Source organism: Hakea prostrata, chromosome 11, assembly GCF_041222555.1.
Source record: "Hakea prostrata isolate BN-2017 chromosome 11, UWA_Hpros_2, whole genome shotgun sequence".
Taxonomy (NCBI): domain Eukaryota; kingdom Viridiplantae; phylum Streptophyta; class Magnoliopsida; order Proteales; family Proteaceae; genus Hakea; species Hakea prostrata.
The window spans coordinates 21,274,566-21,295,849 of record NC_142610.1 but is presented as its reverse complement, the minus strand read 5'-3'; the positions used below and the strand labels follow the sequence as shown (position 1 = coordinate 21,295,849).

Here is a 21,284-nt window from a genome sequence, read left to right as displayed (position 1 = left end):
TCTTACTCGATCTCGACGGTTTGCGCAGCACTTAAGTCGAGCTTGTGACACAGTCCAGTGCTGGTACTGGACTAGGAGTGAATCCCTCAACAGGAAATGCAAATTTCTCCAAATCATAAGGATACTACATAATTTTAGTTCCTTCTTTACGAAGAGAAGATGAAGCAAGCTGTATTCTTCAGGTGATCGGTGTGAACGTATACGTACAATAAGATGGATTCTGTTCTTTCTATGTGGAACTGATATTCCTTCAAGTTTATCTCATGTTGGAATTTTAATCGAGTTTTAAATGATGAGATTAAAAAAAAAAAAAATTTGGTGTTTTATTGATGCATTTGTGAGTACTATCTTTAGACGCTCTATGCAAGTAAATTAAGGAGTTGTTATATCTTGGATGTGAGGACACGAAGGTCAAACCCAATTTGTACTATAGGGTACGCCTCAACTCACCCAGTACAAGTTCTTGTTGCTATTATTGTATTGTTTTCTCTCTGACATACGGATGCATAGTGGTGTTATCGATTTCTTCTCCAACTTCTAAAAAAGCATATATTCCACTAAATCAGTTAAGTTTCATTTCATTATTTCTGTCTTATGTCTTAATATTTCCAATATCTCCAAATCACAATCCCAACTCTCCAATCATTGTGGATTAGGAAGAAGAGACAGAGAGGGTAAAACTGGCATTTTGCAAGAATATAAAGGGGGAGTTGCAGTTGACGAAGACATTTTGAATTTTTTTTGGTAACGAGTCTAATGACATCATCTTCGTTTCATAGAAAAAGATGCTATATAATTATCTGGTCCAACTTTGTTTTGATTGAGGACATTGGAATCTTTGGCGTATCTTCAGTTAATTTCAGGCGATGGGTTCTCAGTTGGAGGAGAGATTCCACTTGGAAGAAGATGGGCTTCTAGAGGTCTGTCCAACTCATCTCCTATTTCTGAAGTTCGTTAGTTATCACATATGATCTTCTCATGTAGATTGTCTGAGATTAATCGTCTTAACAATCCCTCAAAAAAAGAAATAAAAAAGTTGCTTCTGTAATATACCTGTGAACCCAGAAAGAAAAGCTGTCCAAGATGAGCTGAAGCAGAAATGAGATCTGATTAACATCAGCTTCTAAAGAAAAAAAAAATTGTGGCTTCTCCGCCCCCTTAATACTTTCTGATTTAACTTACTGAATCAACAACTAGGAATTTGTTAGATTGTGAAACAGTTTTAATTCTCAGAGGCCCTTTATCCAATATTGTTGCCCTCTCAAAGAAAATTGTTCATTAAGCCACAGCAGATTCTTGATGGAAGGCTTAATTAGTAGGCAGTGTTTCCAGTACCAAATAGAACTACGAGTTCTTCAATTAGACATGCTCATTCTAATGAGATTCATGCATCATTCTATTTAGAAGGCTTTGTTGGACCTTCTCTGTCAATAATTCTAGAGAAACAATTGATTTTGAAACTTTTTATTTGCTCTCATGAGCAGAAATGGATTTGCGGCATTTCGATCAAAATAGTGAAAACTCGGATTTTGGGGCAAGAAGCATGAGAAACATGATAAGTCATGAATTTGATCAGACTTTATTGATTAAAATTAACTTAAGGAAATTGAGAAATTATAAAGGGATTGATGCTTCAGGTCAGATTGTTCTATGTGGACATCCTTTTTACTCTCCCACTCATTGGCATGTGTGTTGTCTTTCAATTAATACAAAACCATACTTTTGCATCAAGAAATACTATTTTTCTGTAGGAACTGAGTACCTCTAATTCACAAATCTTCAGTCAACTAGAAATATTTATACCATACATAAGAAACAAGGTTTTACTGTATGTTGCTCATGATAAAAGAATTCTGAGTACTACTTTTACAAACGAAAAGCCGAAGTTAATCCATACACAGAAAAAGAAGGGTTATAAATATCGATCAACTGAGCCATCTAAATTAGATTCTGTTAGGTGGCAAGATGAGGGAAAGTTAATTAAGATGGTTTGAGATGAAATACTTTACTGGTGAGGTGTCTTATGGTGGAGGATGTAAATATGAAAAAGGCACTTGAAAGGCTGGCTGATAACTTGGATTGAATTAGTAGGAATCTGAATGCTTCTGAGTTACAATAGATATGCTCCTCGACAGACTGGAATAATGAAAAGGTTTCATCAATCTGATCCAAATCTACCTTTAGGCTTGATTAGTTGACTTGGACCATAAGTATTCTATAATTTGATAGTCAAAGAATCTGTAGAAATACTGACTCCAAATTATGATATCCTATTTCCTTTTATTACATCCTGATCATGGCTATAGTCCTTGCCTTATGACTACTGTGCAATAATACATGGCAGTTGCTACTGACTCTTTATATCGCTTGATCTATCCATAATTACTGTGTTCATAAGATTATTTCCTATGCGTGTTGGTATTTTTTCGGTTACTTTTGAATTTCTGCAAGATTTTCAATGCTTGAATATGCTTTTCATGGTTTTTGTGATTTCTAATGTATTAAAGAAAATTTATAACCTTCCACATCATAGGTATAGAACTTGCATTGAAAGAGAAGGTAAAGCCTGCAGTCATATTCCTATCTGAACTAGTTTTTGTACTTTTATAATATTTTTATGGGAATTATAACACTTCTCATATATTTTCCTTGACTGTTGTATACTTTCCATAATCATTATGATTTTCATCAGTATTATTGTCATATATTTGCCTGTATGCATCAATGTAAAACTTTGTTCTGTATAACAGAATCAAAATAAAGGGTTGTACACAGGAGATGGATCAGTTGATATCAATGGAAATCGAATTCTAAAAACAAACACTGGAGACTGGAAGCATGCCCCTTCATCCTAGGTAATCCAAAACTTCAAACTGCTTTTGTTCTTGAACTATTTTTGTTTGTGATTATTGTAAAATAAAATACAGGTATTGAATGCTGTGAGCTACTAGCTTACTACAGTAGGAGGGCCTAATTTTTCATTAACAATTAAGGCTTAACAAAATGTTAGGCGGAATAGCAGCTGCAACCTCCAACCAAGAATTTAGATGGACCTTCACAACCAGAAATGGATTTTCATTGAGGTTGTCAGTGGTGCATTGATACGATCTAATAATATCAGCACTTCAAAGAACCAGAAAAGAAATAAGAGGAAGAGATAGGTGATGGAGATAAGAGGATGATGAGAAACAAAGGGAAGAGAAAAGACTGGATAATGGACTATATATGTTCTATAGTACAAGCTAGTATACCTTTATATTAAAGCTAAAACAGAATTACAAAGTAAATAAAATTCTTACCCAGCTAACTAAATTACAATAGGAGGAAACAATAAGAATCTGATCTAAATTGCTTAGCTAAGAACATAATCCCAACATGTAGGTCCATGGACCTCCACCCTAAATACATGCACTCAAACATGACTATGTTGAAATAAATTACAGGTGCTGAATGCTGTGAGCGCTTGGCCTACTATGGAATTGCTAAAAATCTCGTTACCTATCTCACCCACAAACTACATGAAGGAAATGTCTCTGCTGCAAGAAATGTTAATACTTGGCAAGGCACTTGCTACATCACACCCCTCATTGGAGCCTTTCTGGCTGATGCTTACTGGGGAAGATATTGGACGGTTGCAGTTTTCTCCACAATCTACTTCCTTGTATGTATAAATGCTATTTCATTTAACTACATGAACTGGTCTAAAAGATTCTGTTGTTCAGAGCAAATACATAGGATAGGAGGGTCGGTGGGTTGAGGGCCACTCCAGCCCTACCTAATTTGAATGTCAACCTTTTTTAACTCTATCTGCATCCAGCACAAGGAGTTCCTAATCAAAACATAACTCTGAGTTTGTCAGGTCAAGTTAGGCGTGATTACAATATGTTAGTAATAACATGATGTCCACCCTGGTAAGTCCCAAACTTCAAATTTCCAGAATGGCCAAGGACAATAACTTATTTTAAAGGCAAAAGGCACTGGGCATCGTCTATCTTTTGAAGATCTTCATGATAAATTCTCTTCCCATCTTTCCTTAAGTGGCTCTTCAATTTATTGAAAGTAAAGGTCTGCCCCATGACCATCAATTTGTGATGGATAAAATATGTACCATTCGACTTGGGGGTTTTGGATTGCTTTCCAGAACTCAACCCAAGTCCAATCCGACATGATGTGAGGTTAGGGTTCTTTCACAACACTTGGGCTTCTAAAGTGTGTAATTGGGTTGCGTCTGTCAGGTTTAAAGGAGTTTGGCTATACTCCTACAACGAACCTTAAGTGATCTTCCTCAACAGGATATACTTATGTGCACAAATAAGTTTGTCATCCTTAACACAGGTATCAGCTCACCTGTCAATTCAACAGTGTAGCTTGATGGTTAAGTAAAATGGTTTCATTCTTCATTGATATTTTCCATCTGAAATTGTTTATGTTGTTCCTTTATAACAATATGATTTTCATCATAAGTGCCACCCCTTGTACTGTGCTTGGTCATAGCTGCTGCCTACTTGAATAAGTTTTAACAGTTATAAAACATTGACTAGTTTTTCCCTGAAAAAGTTATCAGTACCCTCTGATAAATGGAATGTGCCCAAAAAATGAGTTGTTAGACCCTGCGAGGTTTACTAAAGATGATATTCATTTAATTCATAGTGAATTTCTCGTGTTCTGTTTGTTTGTCGTATTCATTTCATAGAACTGTATGTGATTAGTGTGTTTTTTTTGGTGTATTCTCCTTCCCCATTGCAAGGGAATGGGTACATTGACTCTGTCAGCATCAGTTTTCAAGCCTCCTGCTTGTGTGGGGTTTGTTTGCCCACCTGCAAATCCAGCTCGGGAGGCAATATTCTTTTTTGGTCTCTATCTGATTGCACTAGGCACTGGTGGCATAAAACCTTGTGTTTCATCATTTGGAGCAGATCAATTTGATGAAACTGATCCAGTGGAAAGAATAAAGAAGGGATCTTTCTTCAATTGGTTTTATTTTTCTATCAACATTGGTTCTCTGATATCAAGTAGTTTCATTGTGTGGATTCAAGATAATGCAGGGTGGGGTTTGGGATTTGGCATTCCCACTTTGTTTATGGCCATTGCAATTGCAAGCTTCTTTTTGGGCACTCCACTTTACAGATTCCAGAAACCAGGGGGAAGTCCTTTAGTGAGAATGTGCCAGGTCTTAGTCGCATCATTACGGAAGTGGAATTTGGAGATCCCTTGTGACAGTAGTCTCCTGTATGAGTTGCCAGACAAAACCTCTGCTATTGAAGGGAGTCGGAAACTTGAGCATAGTCATGAACTGAAGTAATTTTCCCTTTTAAAAACTTGTGTCTTAACTATTTATCTATTAAAAAGAGATTATCATGTTTATTTGTGTCTAAATAACTTTATTTTCATCGAACATACTATTACTTACCTCACAAACAAACTCCAGAAAAAGAAGAAGAAGAAGAAGAAGAACGAACATAATATTACTTAAAATAGCCATTTTAATGATACGATTCCATTTTTTCTCTTGGATTCCATTTCTTTCCTTGGCAGCAAAGTTTTTCATAAATAAATGACTTCTTGTTTGCTGCAGGTTTCTTGATAAAGCTGCTGTGCTGTCAGACAGAAATTTTAACAATGAGGACTTCTCAAATCCATGGAGACTCTGCACGGTTACACAAGTGGAGGAACTGAAGCTACTGATACACATATTTCCTATTTGGGCTACTGGCATAGTCTTTTCCTCTGTTTATGCTCAGATGTCCACCATGTTTGTGGAACAAGGGATGGTTATGGATAGAACTCTTGGTTCCTTTATCATTCCTGCTGCCTCTTTATCAACTTCAGATGTTGTCAGTGTGATCATATGGGTTCCCATCTATGAAAAATTCCTCGTGCCAATCGCACGAAGAGTCACAGGCAAGGAAAGAGGCTTCTCTGAATTGCAGCGGATGGGTATTGGCCTCTTCTTGTCAATATTAGCCATGACAACAGCTGCCATGGTTGAGCACAAGAGGTTGGAGGTTGCCATGGCATATGATTTGGTTGATCAGAAAGTTCCTGTACCTGTTAGCATTTTCTGGCAAATTCCGCAATATTTCTTGGTGGGGGCAGAAGAAGTGTTTACCTTCATTGGACAGCTTGAGTTCTTCTATGATCAATCACCTGATGCCATGCGGAGTTTATGTAGCGCCTTGTCGCTTCTTACCACTGCAATGGGAAATTACCTGAGCTCCCTAATTTTGACCATTGTGACTGCTGTAACTACTAGAGGTGGAAAGCCTGGATGGATACCTGATAACTTAAATCAGGGGCATCTCGATTATTTCTTCTGGCTTTTGGCTTGTCTTAGCTTTTTAAACCTTCTACTTTATATCTTTTGTGCTTCAAGATATAAATCCAAGAAAGCATCCTAGTTGTTTACCTTCTCAGGACTTTGGAGATCATTCTGAAATTTCTAAAGCATGCCTAATGAATGAATAGTCTTTATCAATTTCAATGTCCATTCAGCTGAAATTTTTAACTATTATTATTATTCAAGTTATGACTTATGCAAGTGATTTCCTGATTTTGTTTGTTAGTGGTTCTAATAGTATGTGTTTCAGTATGATTATTTGTTGCTATCGTCAATGCAGCTGCTTGTGCATTCTGGGATTCCACATCTCCCATTGCTTGAAACTGAATCAGATGCATGGCCTGGTGGCTATTCACAGGCAAAATAGGAGTTTATGTATTACTCAAACACAGTTGAGGATCGTAGTTCGAATTTCAAGATTCGTAGTTGGAACTCCTCTCTTGGAAGGCTATTTTTTTTTTGGCCAAACACAGAAAAAGAAATGCATTCAAAGAAACAAGTCTGGGGAAATCCATCAACAGTGCATTCTCAAGAACTTGATTTTAGGGATTTTGCCATTTTACGGCTAGCCTAGGAAATCAACTTGCGACAGGATAAGTGGTAACAACTGAAACCGGGTTTTCAACAATTTTAATGGACATCAGCTCCTGTATAGATGTCTATCTGAGCTAAAAACTAGTATCGATCATTCAATTTGGTCTTCCTTGATAGGGATTGTGCGAGAGTAATTGAATTCATATGGAATAACGGGATGTTTACGAATGAAGGTGTCTCCATACACCTGCAATTTTCACCATTACAGAGCTTCAACTGGGGTTATAATAATTAAGCAATTCTGGATCATTTGATGAATCAATGGTCTATATATCCAACTGTGCCCAATATAGTTAAACTGGTGACTTGACATGAGGTATATAGATGGTCATCTACCTCCATCTATCAAAATAACAAATCTGCACAGACCATATACAAGCTGAAGTGACTCAGAAGATGCTTCTAAGACTCTAAAATCAAAAGAATCACCTACAAAACCTTTTCCCTTTGCAGAGACAGTAACAGCCGAACGAAGATACAAGTCAATAGCAGTGTTACTGCGATCTCCAGGGCTATTCAAGGATCAGATAACATCTAACCATAATTCCAATACAGTATCTATTGAACCAACATTAGCAAACAAAGGTCAATTGTCATCCACACTAGTATGTTCAGTCCTCTACAACTGGCATTCTGTTTATGGATGTTCATCTCAAATTTATAACATTCAACCACTATTTACAAGAAAAAATTATGTAGCTTAAAGAGCAATAGTTCCAACAACTAGACAACTAGTATTCTTAACTAATCAACGAAATAGAACATTAATACATGTTGAGACTAAAACATACAAACAGTAGAATAACATTCAGCAATGGGGGGAAACGATATTCTACACACCATCAACAAGCTGAACAACAATAACTGAAGATTCTACCTGACAGTAAATTTGAAATTGCATAATAATATGTACAGTACGTGTATTTCTCTTGTTCTCTAATGGTAACACATCTTGTTCAGAGGATCCTAAGTTGCCTTCTTGCATTTGTACCTTCTGGCACAGAAGACATAAGCCACCAGGTTCAAGAAGCTCAGACCAGCTAGGAGCCAAAAGTAGTAATCAAGGTGACCCTCGTTCAAATTATTGGGTATCCACCCAGGCTTTCCACCGTTAGTTGTTATGGTTGTCACAATGGTTAAAATAAAGGAGCTGAGGTAATTCCCTAATGCAGTTGTGAGAAGTGACAAAGCACTACACAAACTACGCATGGCATCAGGGGATTGGTCATAAAAGAACTCGAGCTGTCCAATGAAGGTGAATATTTCAGCAGCACCCACCAGAAAATACTGCGGTATCTGCCATAAAATACTCATAGGTACAGCCACTTTTTGGTCCACCAAGTCAAGAGATTTTGCAATTTCTAACCGCTTGATCTCTACAACTGCAGCCGCGACCATTGATAGAATGGATATAACAAGACCAATGCCCATCCTTTGCAACTCTGAGAATCCTCTTTCCTTACTTGTGATCTTTCTAGCAAATGGAACAAGGAGTTTGTCATACATTGGGACCCACATGATGACACTTAGTACATCAAATGTAGACAATGATGCCGGCGGAATGGAGAAGGATCCAATAGTCGTGTTCATAACCATCCCTTGCTCCACAAACATGGTGGACATCTGAGCATAAACAGCAGAAAACACAATTCCGGTAGCCCAAATTGGAAACATACGTATCAATATTTTCAGTTCTTCCACTTGTGTTACAGTGCAGATCTTCCATGGATTGGAGAAGTCCCCTCGTTTAACATTGAGATCTGACACAACGGCAGCTTTGTCAAGGCATCTGTGGAATAACAAAGTTTGTCAAGATCTTGCAGAAAAGATCAATATCAGTCAAGAGTCATGAAATTCAAAAAAACTATAACCTTCCAAAATGTTGGATGGAGTATCTTTAAGATATTAATAATATTTATCCATATATGTTCACCATACACTATAGGGTTTAAGACTTCAAGTATTACATTCAACAACCTAGTTTTTTTTTTTTGGGGGGGTTGGGGGGGGGTGGGGTGGAGGCTGGCGCTAGGTGATGTTCAACATTAGGTATGCACTTCCCTACCAAAAGTGCTCAATAGACACGATCCTACTTTTCTTTTTAATAAACACAAAGACCCAATTTGCATGACAACAGTTCTTTTCTTTTTTGGTCAAAGACTCTACAGTTAATGTAACAAAAATATTTTCGACTTCTCATCAGGTGGTGCTACTTCAGTCTGTAGACTGAAGCTAGACCTTCTTGATTCCATCCAAATCCAATAAGTAAATTTAATAATTCGATAACCATAGATTATCCCAATTCAAATCCAACAAGGACTCAGAAATACAATTCAAATATGAATATCTGAATAATCTAATTATTAATACCATACAATTGGTTATGCTTTTGCCAGATCTACAATGTTTCCAATTTTGTGTTACAAGATAAACTTCTCACAGATAGTAAAGTAAAACACTCGAAAGAGTCTTCTCGGTCCACACAAGAAATAAGCTCCCCATAAAAATCCAACAACAAACAAACAAATTGAGAAATAATGCAAGGTAAGAAGGCTATACTTGAGTTCATCACTATGCTCCAATTTCCGGCTCCCCTTGATAGCTGAGGTTTTGTCTGATACTTCATAAAGCAGTGAATTATCTTGAGGTACCTCCAAATTCCACTTCCGGATGGATGCAACCACCACCTGGCACATTCTTGTAAGAGGGCTTCCTCCTGGTTTCTGAAATCTATATAAGGGTGTGCCTGAAAAGAAACTTATAATAGCAAGGCCCATGAACAGTGTAGGAATTCCAAAACCTAGTCCCCAACCAGCATTGTCTTGAATCCAAACAAGAAAACTACTGGATATAAGAGCTCCAATATTGATAGAGAAGTAAAACCAATTGAAGAAAGACCCTTTCTTCACTCTCTCTCTTGGATCAGTATCATCAAATTGATCTGCTCCGAAGGATGAGACACATGGTTTGATTCCACCAGTCCCAAGAGCAATCAGGTATAGACCGCAAAAGAAAACAGCATACTGAACTGGTGTAGCAGCTGGGCAAAAAGAACCAATACAGGGAGAAGGTTTGAGGGCAGGAACTGAAGCTGACAATGTCAGAGTACCCATTCCCTGCACAGAAGTGCATGCAGTAAGCAGTCTAAATATACAAAGTGTGGAAAATAGAAATGCGTAAATTGTGAAAACTGAAAATAAATGAAGATGTTTCATATGTTACTGGAGGTATATCAGACTCAATGAGCTTCAAAAATTTACAAAAATCACTAGTGCATCATTCAAGTGGTTGACCCCCTCAGGGAAATAATATTGTCCAGCATAAGATATTTCTAGCAGTTCAATGAATGTACTATTTGCTGATTGTAAAGTTTTCCTCCTTTACTTTTTAAATTAAGTATAACTTCGACCTAATACCTTGTAAGTTGCAACTATCGGAGCAAAATCTCAAAACAGGAAGGATAATAAAATTTGACCTTTCTGGCTTGCAGGTGGTGGAAGTCAGGTAAAGTTCATTCTAGATTACAAATCTACTTTTAGCAAAGACATTCCATGCAAGAAATCAACATCCCACAACATTAAAGCAACAAAATTCTAATATATACTTACAATGACATAGATTGTGGAGAACATTGCAATAGTCCAGTATCTTCCCCAGTATGAATCTGCTAAGACAGCCCCTATGAGAGGTGCAAGGTAGCAAGTGCCAGCCCAAGTGGAAACATTTCTTGCAGCAGAAACATTTCCTTCATGTAGTTTCTTTGTGAGGTATGTAACAAGATTTGTTCCAATTCCATAGTATGCCAAACGCTCGCAGCATTCAGTACCTGCAAATTGTTTCCAAGTGTCACACTCAAAGCTATGATGGATTCTATCAGATGTTCAGATATGGTAAGCAGAGTACCCAAAATGAAGGGGCATGCTCTCCAGTTCCCAGTGTTCTGTTTCAACACAGGCCTTCCATTAATGTCAACCGAGCCATCTCCAGTGTATGGTCCCCTGCTACCAGTCTGAAGTATACAGAAAAAAAGTAAGATGCAGTTTTAGTAATAAAAAGCTCCATAACAGTCTCATTTTGGTGGTGGTGGGATGACTATCTCCTCCCAGACACACCCCAAAAATAATAAAAAATTCATAGGTTTTTTGTTTGGGCCTTGGGGGTTGGTTTTTTCTTTTTCACCTGCCAGTTGGGCAGGTGGGTTTGGGGTTTTTCAATGGAATAGAAAAGTTGTAAAACAAAACTTTAAAGTTATGGTAATCTAAAGAATATAAATGGATAACAAGCATATAGGCTCTACACATTGAGTACATCTCCACTTTTGGCCTTATGGCTCTATCAAGGGTAAAATACCGACTCAGGCTTTTGGGATGACCAGGTTTACAAAGGTGTATTGAGTGTGATCAGCCACACATTTTGGGCTAGGTTCTGCTTATGTTTCTTCCCTGCAAATATGCAGCACCTTACAACAACAATGACAATTCAGCTAATTTTCTTTTTTTTTCAGGTAGCAACAATTCAGTTTTACCCCAACTAAATGGGGTAGGCTAGATGGACCCTTACCATCGGACATGGTTCCTGTTCATTAGGTTCACTTAGGAGGACAACCCTTGCTTTAAACTATTTGAGGCAGCATGGTCCTGATTAAAGATAAGTTCAAATCGAGCCTGCAAACAGCCAGGTTTTATTATACAAAAGGATGAATAATGGCAGGTCCTAGGGATATCTAGAGACAGTAGAAGCATCGAAATAGTGTAAAACTTTTTAAGTTTTTTATAGAAATGCTATACAGTTGTGTATGGCACACTGATCTCATGCACGTAAACAAACTCTTGCCATGATTTGATATATATTTGAAACTCAGTGATCACTGGGTTGCCTATTGCCACTGATCCACGCAACTTCAGAAAGATGATCGTGGTGAAAAATCTCAGTTCGTTGTAGTCTAGAATATAGAAAGATCGAGTTCCTAATATAACTCTGTCATCACTTGAGCTGATAGGACTAATCATTCATGATAAAGTTAACATCTCAATCTCTAAGAAGTGTATAAGGTGTTAAGTTGCTTGAACGGGAAGAAATTCCCACTCCACCACTCCCACCCTCCATTGAAGAGCACATGTACAGAAAAATCCAAAGATACAGGCATCTAAAACGTAATCCATTAGATTTAAAAAAACATCAACACCCATAATCATTCTTCAACCCAGTGACTTTGATTGAGAAACGGATACCCAGGTTCTAGGATTTTCATTTACTTCCAATGAACAATTGTTTATACAGGAACACGGGAAAAAAAATTCCTGAAAAGCAGAGATGGGTTGATCAACACCCATAATCATTCTTCAACCCAGTGACTTTGATTGAGAAACGGATACCCAGGTTCTAGGATTTTCATTTACTTCCAATGAACAATTGTTTATACAGGAACACGGGAAAAAAAATTCCTGAAAAGCAGAGATGGGTTGAAAAGGGGGGGAAAACGCAAACAGAAAAACATGGTCGGATAAATTCACAATTGGAATACAGTGAAGACCCAGACTCCCAATCACTTCCTTCAAGGAAAAAAAAATCCTAGCGCAAAGAACCTGAAGAAATTAATCAACAAGAAGTTGTTGTTAAGCAGACAAATCGGGCTGACCTCTGTGAGCCCTTCTTCCAGGAGCACTCTTTCTTCCTCCACAGAACCCATATAGCCTAAAGCGGTCGGAAAACAAGGGGAATGGGTAAGGAATCCTTCTATCCGTTACTACATAGATTCAATGATAGTATCTGTATCTATATTGATATATTGAAGAATCTTGCTGATGTAACAACTAGAAAAGTTTTAACCACTTCCCCATGTTGACCAAAGATTTCATTCAGAATTTGTACAGTTCCCCAGATATTTCTTCTTGTCTCCCAAGAAAATTTTGTTTCTTGGGTTGTTATTATCCTGGAAAAAAAATCCGAAAGGCTATCCAGTAGACAGTCGATGGGCATTTAAGAAACCTCTTATTTTTACTTTTTTTTCAATGATAGAAGAGAGCTTGATAACTGTTTAGCAGTAATACAATGAGATTTTTTTTTGGGGTGACAATACAGTGAGGAATAGTTTACCAGAATATTGGCATTTATTTATCTATTTATCTATTTATTTATTTATTTATTTATTATTATTATTAGTGTTTCGAGCATTTTTTGCTCTCTCTTACATCTTCTGCCCCCTCTTCTGAAGATATATCTCACTTTCATTTTTTGTTTTTTTGCCCCTTTAGTAAACCGTTATGACTGAGTCATTGCTTCCATTTGTCTGATCTCTGTGCATCCCTGTCCTTCGAGACTGAGTACCACTGAATTGCCACCACCCTCAAAGGCCCCTTCCTAACAGACTTTGTTAGGAAGCTCATATTTAGTGCTTGTAACTCACAAATCTGGATTGAACCCAACTTGTCTAGATGGAACACAAAATCCAAATCTCCTCACTAGATTTGAAATGCTATCTACAGTGATGCTACTTCTAGATTAGCCCACCTCTCCTATAGATCCTTCGCTGATGCCCCCAACAAACCGGCACATTTTTGTTCTCTCTTTTCTTTCCCTCACTTTTGTTCTTTTCCCTTTTGGGGTGCTTTCAATATATTTTTACTCACTTAACAAGAATGACGACAACAACAACAAAAAGTGAAATAAATCAACACATTTGCGTAAATAAAAAAGAATTATGTTATGACCTATAAAATGATTCTCTCTTTGTTTCTTACTTCTCATCATCCATGACTTGGAGATAGAAGAGGTGAGCATGGATCATGTGGTTCGTACATCATCTTCAAACCAATGAGAGCATTTTTCTATAGGCTTCAATATGGATGAAATTTAGCTTCCCCTGTTTTTACATTAAAAGCTACATGATCAGATACCTTTGTTTCCCATAAGAATTTTCTTTACTTCTTGCACATAGCTAATTCAGATTAGAATCCATGGAGACTAGTCCTTTAAAGTGGATTTTTAAGTTCCACAAATAAACTTAACCTCATAGCTTTCAACAAACAGCCACTATCCCTGTCTGTGTTTGTGCCCAGAGAACAAAAAGTTTTAAGTGAAATCAGCTTGCGACAGGATAAGTGGTAACGACTGAAACCGGGTTTTCAACAATTTTAATGGACATCAGCTCCTGTATAGATGTCTGTCTGAGCTAAAAACTAGCATCGATAATTAAATTTGGTCTTCCTTGATAGGGATTGGGCGAGAGTAACTGAAATCATATGGAGTAATGGGATGATTAGGAATGAAGGTGTCGCCATACACCTGCAATTTTCACCATTACAGAGCTTCAACTGGGGTTATAATAATTAAGCAATTCTGGATCATTTGATGAATCAATGGTCTATATATCCAACTGTGCCCAATATAGTTAAACTGGTGACTTGACATGAGATATACAGATGATCATCTATCTTCATCTATCTGATTAACAAATCTGCACAGACCATAAAGATGCTTCAAAGACTCTAAAATCAAAAGAACAACCTACAAAACCTTTTCCCTTTGCAGAGACAGTAACAGATACAAAGTCTATAGTAGTGTTACCACGATCTCCAGGGCTATTCAAGGATCAGATAACATCTAACCATAATTCCGATACAGTATCTATTGAACCAACATTAGCAAACAAATGTCAATTGTCATCCACACTAGTATGTTCAGTCCTCTAAAACTGGCATTCTGTTTATGGATGTTCATCTCAAATTTATAACATTCAACCACTATTTACCAAAAAACTTATGTTGCTTAAAGAGCAATAGTTCCGACAACTAGACAACTAGTATTCTTAACTAATCAACGAAATAGAACATTAATACATGTTGAGACTAAAACATACAAACAATAGAATAACATTCAGGAATGGGGGAAACGATATTCTACAGACCATTGACAAGCTGAACAACAATAACTGAAGATTCTACCTGACTGTAAATTTGAAATTGCATAATAATATGTACAGTATGTGTATTTCTCTTGTTCTCTAATGGTAACACATCTTGTTCAGAGGATCCTAAGTTGCCTTCTTGTATTTGTACCTTCTGGCACAGAAGACATAAACCACCAGGTTCAAGAAGCTCAGACCAGCTAGGAGCCAGAAGTAGTAATCAAGGTGGCCCTCGTTCAGGTTATTGGGTATCCACCCAGGCTTTCCGCTGTTGGTTGTTATGGTTGTCACAATGGTTAAAATAAAAGAGCTGAGGTAATTCCCTAATGCAGTTGTGAGAAGCGACAAAGCGCTACATAAACTACGCATGGCATCGGGGGATTGGTCATAAAAGAACTCGAGCTGTCCAATGAAGGTGAATATTTCAGCAGCACCCACCAGAAGATACTGCGGTATCTGCCATAAAATACTCATAGGTACAGCCACATTTTGGTCCACCAAGTCAAGAGACTTTGCAATTTCTAACCGCTTGATCTCTACAACTGCAGCAGAGGCCATTGCTAGAATTGATATAACAAGGCCAATTCCCATCCTTTGCAACTCTGAGAATCCTTTTTCCTTACCTGTGATCTTTCTTGCAAATGGAACAAGGAGTTTGTCATACATTGGGACCCACATGATGACACTTAGTACATCAAATGTAGACAATGATGCCGGAGGAATGGCGAAAGAACCAATAGTTGTGTCCATAACCATCCCTTGCTCCACAAACAAGGACATCTGAGCATAAACAGAAGAAAACACAATTACCGTAGCCCAAATTGGAAACATACGTATTAAAATTTTCAGTTCTTCCACTTGTGTGACAGTGCAGATCTTCCATGGATTGGAGAAGTCCCCTCGCTTGACATTGATATCTGACACAATGGCAGCTTTGTCAAGGCATCTGTGGAATAACAAAGTTTGTCAAGATCTTGCAGAAAAGATCAATTTGCATCACAATGGTATGCACTTTCTATGTAACTTGGATGTCCAACCAAAGGTGCTCAATAGACAATCTATTTTTCTTTTTAATCAAAACAAAGACCCAATTTGCATCACAACAGTTTCTTTTTTGGGTCAAAGAGACTACAGTTAATGTAACAAATATTTTTGACTTCTCATCAGGTGGAGCTACTTCAGGTCTGTCAACAGGACAGACTTAAGCTGGACCTTTCTTGATCCCATCCAAATCCAGTAAGTAAATTTTATAATTTGATCACCATAGATTATCCCAATTCAAATCCAACAAGGACTCAGAAATAAAATTCAGATATGAATACTGGTACAATCCAGTTATTAATACCATACAAAAGGTTATGGTTTTCCCAGATGTACAATGTTTCCAATTTTGTGTTACAAGATAAACTTCTCACAGATAGTAAAGTAAAACACTGGAAAGAATATTCTCGGTCCACATGAGAAATAAGCTCCCCATAAAAATCCAACAACAAACAAACAAATTGAGAAATAATGCAGGGTAAGAAAGGCTATACTTGAGTTCATCACTATGCTCCAATTTCCGGCTCCCCTTGATAGCTGAGGTTTTGTCTGGTACTTCATAAAGCAGTGAATTATCTTGAGGGACCTCCAAGTTCCACTTCCAGATAGATGCAACCACCACCTGGCACATTCTTGTAAGAGGGCTTCCTCCTGGTTTCTGAAATCTATATAAGGGTGTGCCTGAAAAGAAACTTGTAATGGCAAGGCCCATGAACAGTGTAGGAATGCCAAAACCTAGTCCCCAACCAGCATTGTCTTGAATCCAAACAAGAAAACTACTGGATATAAGAGCTCCAATATTGATAGACAAGTAAAACCAATTGAAGAAAGACCCTTTCTTCACTCTCTCTCTTGGATCAGTATCATCAAACTGATCTGCTCCAAAGGATGAGACACATGGTTTGATTCCACCAGTCCCAAGAGCAATCAGATATAGACCACAAAAGAAAACAGCATACTGAACTGGTGTAGCAGCTGGGCAAAAAGAACCAATACAGGGAGAAGGTTTGAGGGCAGGAACTGAAGCTGACAAGGTCAGAGTACCCATTCCCTGCACAGAAATGCATGCAGTAAGCTGTCTAAATATACAAAGAATGGAAAATAGAAATGCGTAGATTGTGAAAACTGAAAAATAAATGAAGATGTTTCATATGTTAATGGAGGTATATCAGACTCAATGAGCTTCAAAAAATTTGCAAAAATCACTAGTGCATCATTCAAGTGATTGACACCCTCAGGGAAATAACACTGTCCAGCATAAGATATTTCTAGCAGTTCAATGAATGTACTATTTTCTGATTGCTAATTTTTCCTCCATTACTTTTCAAATTAAGTAAAACTTCGACCTAATACCTTCTTGTTAAATCTCAAAACAGGAAGGATAAAAAATTTGGCCTTTCTGGCTTGCAGGGGGTGGAAGTCAGGTAGAGTTCATTCTAGATTACAAATCTACTTTTAGCAAAGACATTCCATGAAAGAAATCAACATCCCACAACATTAAAGCAACAAAATTCTAATATATACTTACAATGACATAGATTGTGGAGAAAATTGCAATTGTCCAGTATCTTCCCCAGTATGAATCTGCTAAGACGGCCCCTATGAGAGGTGCAAGGTAGCAAGTGCCAGCCCAAGTGGAAACATTTCTTGCAGCAGAAACATTTCCTTCATGTAGTTTCTTCGTGAGATATGTAACAAGATTTGTTCCAATTCCATAGTATGCCAAACGCTCGCAGCATTCAGTACCTGCAATTTGTTTCCAAGTGTCAAAGACTCAAAGCTATGATGGATTCTATCAGATATTCAGATATGGTAAGCAGTCAGTACCCAAAATGAAGGTGCATGCTCTCCAGTTCCCAGTGTTCTCTTTCAACACAGGCCTTCCATTAATGTCAACCGATCCATCTCCAGTGTATGGTCCTCCGCTACCAGTCTGAAGTATACAGAGAAAAAGTAAAATGCAGGTTTAGTAATAAAAAAACTCCATAACAGTCTCATTTTGTTTGTGGTGGGATCACTATCTCCTCCCAGCCACAGCCAAAAATAAAAAATAAAAAAAATTCATAGGCATCTTTATTTGGGTCCTGGGGTTGGTTTTTTCATTTTTACCTGCCAGTTGGGAAGGTGGGTTTGTGGATTCTCAATGGAATAGAAAAGTTGTAAAACGAAACTTTAAGGTTATGGTAATCTAAAGAATATAAAAGGATAATAAGCATATAAGCTCCACACATTGAGTACATCTCAACTTATGGTTCTATTAAGTGTAAAATATCAACTTAGGCTTTTTGGATGACCAGGTTTACAATGGTACATTGAGTGTGATAAGCCACACATTTAGGGCTAGATTCTGCTTATGTTTCTTTCCCTGCAAATATGCAGCACCTTACAACAACAACCACAATTTAGCTTTTTCCTTTTTCTTTTTTTTTTGGTAAAAACAATTCAGCTTTACCCCAACTAAATGGGGTAAGCTAGTTGAATCCTTACCATCCAATCAGCTCTATTCTAGGTTATTCTTGACACAACGTCTATGGTAAGTATGTCTGTCCTCTCTAAACAGTTATGTGGTACTGCTCATCTAAATCATTAAATCCTAAGGGACATGATTTCTGTTCATTAGGTTCATTTAGGAGGACAACCCTTGTTTTAAAATATTTGAGGCAGAATGGTCCTGATTAAAGATAAGTTCAAATCAAACCTGATAACAGCCATGTTTTATTATCCAAGAGGATGAATTAGGAATTCCAGAAACAGTTGAGGCATCAAAATAGATGTAAAACTTTTAAGTTTTTTAGAGAAATGCTCTAAAGTTGTACATAACACACTGATCTCATGCACCTGGAGAAACAACGAAGTTAACAAGATTGTTAATCCTTTCAAAATCTCAGTTTGTTGTAGTCTAGAATATAAAAAGATCAAGTTCCTAATGTAAGACAACTCTGTCATCACTTGAGCTGATAGGACTAATCATGCATGATGAAGTTAACATCTCAATCTCTAAGAAGTGTATAAGGTGTCTTTACGTTGCTTGAATTTTTTACACTCCACCACTCCAACCCCTCATTGAAGAGCACATGTACACAAAAATCCAAAGATACAGGCATCTAAAACGTAATCCATAATATAAAAAATATCAAAACCCAAAATCATTCTTCAAGCCAGTGACTTGATTGAGAAACGGATATCCAGGTTCTAGGATTTTGATTTACTTCCAATGAACACTTGTTTATACAGAAACACGAAGAACAAAACAAATCCTGAAAAGCAGAGATGGGTTGAAAAGGGTGGCAAACGCAACAGGCAACATGGTCGGATAAATTCACAATTGGGTTACAGTGAAGACCCAGACTCCCAATCACTTCCTTCAACGGGGGAAAAAATCCTAGCGCAAAGAACCTGAAGAAATTAATCAACAAGAAGTTGTTGTTAAGCAGACAAATCAGGCTGACCTGTGTGAGCCCTTCTTCCAGGAGCACTCTTTCTTCCTCCAGAGAACCCATATAGCCTAAAGCGGTCGGAAAACAGGGGAATGGGTAAGGAATCCTTCTATCCGTTACTACATAGATTCAATGATAGTATCTGTATATATATCGATATATTGAAGAATCTTGCTGATGTAACTAACAACTAGAAAAGTTTTACACACTTTCTCAAGTTGAAAAACGATTCTATCTTCGTTCAGAATTTGTACAGTTCCCCAGATTTTTCTTCCATCTCCGAAGAAAATTTTGTTTCTCAGGGAATGGCTAACCAGTAGTCTGTCGATGGGCCGTTAAGAAACGTCTTTTTTTTATGTTTTTTCAAATGATAGACCATAACTTGTTAATTGTTTAGCAGTAGTACAATGAGAATTTTTTTTTTTTTGTGAAACAATACAATGAGGAATAGTTTACCAGAATATTGGCATTTATTTATCTATCTATTTATTTATTTATTATTATTATTATTTCGATCAGTAGGTCTCCCATACACAGTATTTAGAGAGTTTTCAGAAAAGAAAACTATAGAAAAGGATTTTCTGAGCATGTAAAGGAGAGGATAAGAGGTTTTTTTTTAAGAGGTTTGTATCTTATTCCTTATTTGGATAATTTTTCTTTGCAATTGAAATATGAAAATTTAGACTTATAATTAAACACTCGAGGAAGCAACTATAGTCCATTTATGTGGGTGGACTTTTACCACTGATGTGATCAATGAATAAAGAGATGTTCTATAGATACATTTCGTGCTATTTTTGGTTCAAAGAACCCTCAACCTTTGACTTCTCCCCAAAAAACCCAAGCTCTTCTTCATATTCATTCTGCTCTCTCTTGTATCTTCTGCCGCCTCCTCTGAAGTTATACTTGAGTTTTTTTTGTTTTTTTTTTTTTTGATTTTTGATTTTTGATTTTTTTTTTTTTTTTTGTTTTTTTTTTTGTTTGTTTGTTTGTTTGTTTGTTTGTTTGTTTGTATACCGATATGGCTAAGTCATTGCTTCCATTTAGCCGATCTCTAGGCATCCCTGTCTCTCAAGACTGAGTACCACTAAATTGCCGCAACCCTCAAAGTATGGTGTAAACGAACTAGATTCAGATTGGATAGTGGTAATACCATTTCTACATCCTATTATATTCGGATAATAATCTATCGGTTTTCGAACGAATTCAGTATGATTGGGATGGATAATCGGATAGTTATTTTCTTAAGTAGATTCTTCTAAATGGGCATGAATACAAGTTTTTTTACTACTTATTTACATCTTTACCATTTTATTTGTGAGGGCTAGGCTTAAAATTTAAGAATTTAACAACGTTGGTAGCTATTTTAGTAGAAAATCTAGAAAAATAATCACATATCGCAAGTGAAAACTAATCCTTAGCTGATGCCCCCAAGAAACCACACATTTTTGTTCTCTCTTTTCTTTCCCTCCCTTTTGTTCTTTTCCCCTTTGGGTATTTCCAATATATTTTTACTCACTTTAACTACAACAACAACCATGACGACAACAACAACAAAAAAAAATGAAATGAATCAACACATTTGCGTAAAAAAAAAAATTGTGTTATGACCTATAAAGTGATTCTCTTTGTTTCTTACTTCTCATCATATCCATGGCTAGGAGATAGAAGTCGTGACTCAGGTGAGCATGGATCATGTGGTTCGTACATATCTTGAAACCACTGAGAGCATTTTTCTATAGGCTTCAATATGGATGAAATTTAGCTTCCCCTGTTTTTACATTAAAAGCTACATGATCAGATACTTTGTTTCCCATAAGAATTTTCTTTACTTCTTTCACATAGCTAATTCAGATTAGAATCCATCGAGACTAGTCCTTTAAAGTGGATTTTCAAGTTCCACAAATAAACTTAACCTCATATCTGCTCTGCAATGCAAACTGAAAATGCTAATATGATCACCAAAGCA

The 21,284-nt window shown here is 37.0% G+C and overlaps 2 protein-coding genes and 1 pseudogene across 3 annotated transcripts; 1 reads left to right on the top strand and 2 right to left on the bottom strand.

The window, feature by feature from the left end:
- Window positions 1-754: 754 nt before the first annotated feature.
- LOC149000825 (protein NRT1/ PTR FAMILY 8.3-like) lies at window positions 755-6,783 on the top strand (annotated as a pseudogene). Its single transcript, XR_016170790.1, has 5 exons — window positions 755-920; window positions 2,751-2,855; window positions 3,444-3,661; window positions 4,748-5,298; window positions 5,576-6,783. The product of XR_016170790.1 is annotated as a protein NRT1/ PTR FAMILY 8.3-like (transcript).
- A 738-nt stretch (window positions 6,784-7,521) lies between these two features.
- LOC149000824 (protein NRT1/ PTR FAMILY 8.3-like) lies at window positions 7,522-12,740 on the bottom strand. Its single transcript, XM_089140752.1, has 5 exons — window positions 12,570-12,740; window positions 10,835-10,940; window positions 10,540-10,757; window positions 9,491-10,047; window positions 7,522-8,720 (listed from the first exon to the last, which is right to left on the bottom strand). Exons 1-5 carry the CDS (start codon window positions 12,618-12,620, stop codon window positions 7,898-7,900), a joined length of 1,755 nt encoding a protein of 584 aa, XP_088996878.1. The 5' UTR covers window positions 12,621-12,740; the 3' UTR covers window positions 7,522-7,897.
- A 1,916-nt stretch (window positions 12,741-14,656) lies between these two features.
- Window positions 14,657-19,515, bottom strand: LOC149000823 (protein NRT1/ PTR FAMILY 8.3-like). The gene is made up of 5 exons (XM_089139838.1): window positions 19,328-19,515; window positions 17,706-17,811; window positions 17,407-17,624; window positions 16,373-16,929; window positions 14,657-15,783 (listed from the first exon to the last, which is right to left on the bottom strand). The coding sequence occupies exons 1-5, from the start codon at window positions 19,376-19,378 to the stop codon at window positions 14,964-14,966; spliced, it is 1,752 nt and encodes a 583-aa protein (XP_088995964.1). The 5' UTR covers window positions 19,379-19,515; the 3' UTR covers window positions 14,657-14,963.
- Window positions 19,516-21,284: the final 1,769 nt, after the last annotated feature.

Bases quoted from the DNA above. Each gene is read 5' to 3' on its own strand.
- LOC149000823 (XM_089139838.1), bottom strand. From the start codon at position 19,378: ATGGGTTCTCTGGAGGAAGAAAGAGTGCTCCTGGAAGAAGGGCTCACA. The intron at 17,625-17,705 runs GTACTGACTGCT...AACAAATTGCAG, and splicing joins AGCATGCACCTTCATTTTGG to GTACTGAATGCTGCGAGCGT. The intron at 16,930-17,406 runs GTAAGTATATAT...ATTTCTGTGCAG, and splicing joins TCTCCACAATCTATGTCATT to GGAATGGGTACTCTGACCTT.
- LOC149000824 (XM_089140752.1), bottom strand. From the start codon at position 12,620: ATGGGTTCTGTGGAGGAAGAAAGAGTGCTCCTGGAAGAAGGGCTCACA. The intron at 10,758-10,834 runs GTACTCTGCTTA...AACAATTTGCAG, and splicing joins AGCATGCCCCTTCATTTTGG to GTACTGAATGCTGCGAGCGT. The intron at 10,048-10,539 runs GTAAGTATATAT...ACTTCTGTGCAG, and splicing joins TCTCCACAATCTATGTCATT to GGAATGGGTACTCTGACATT.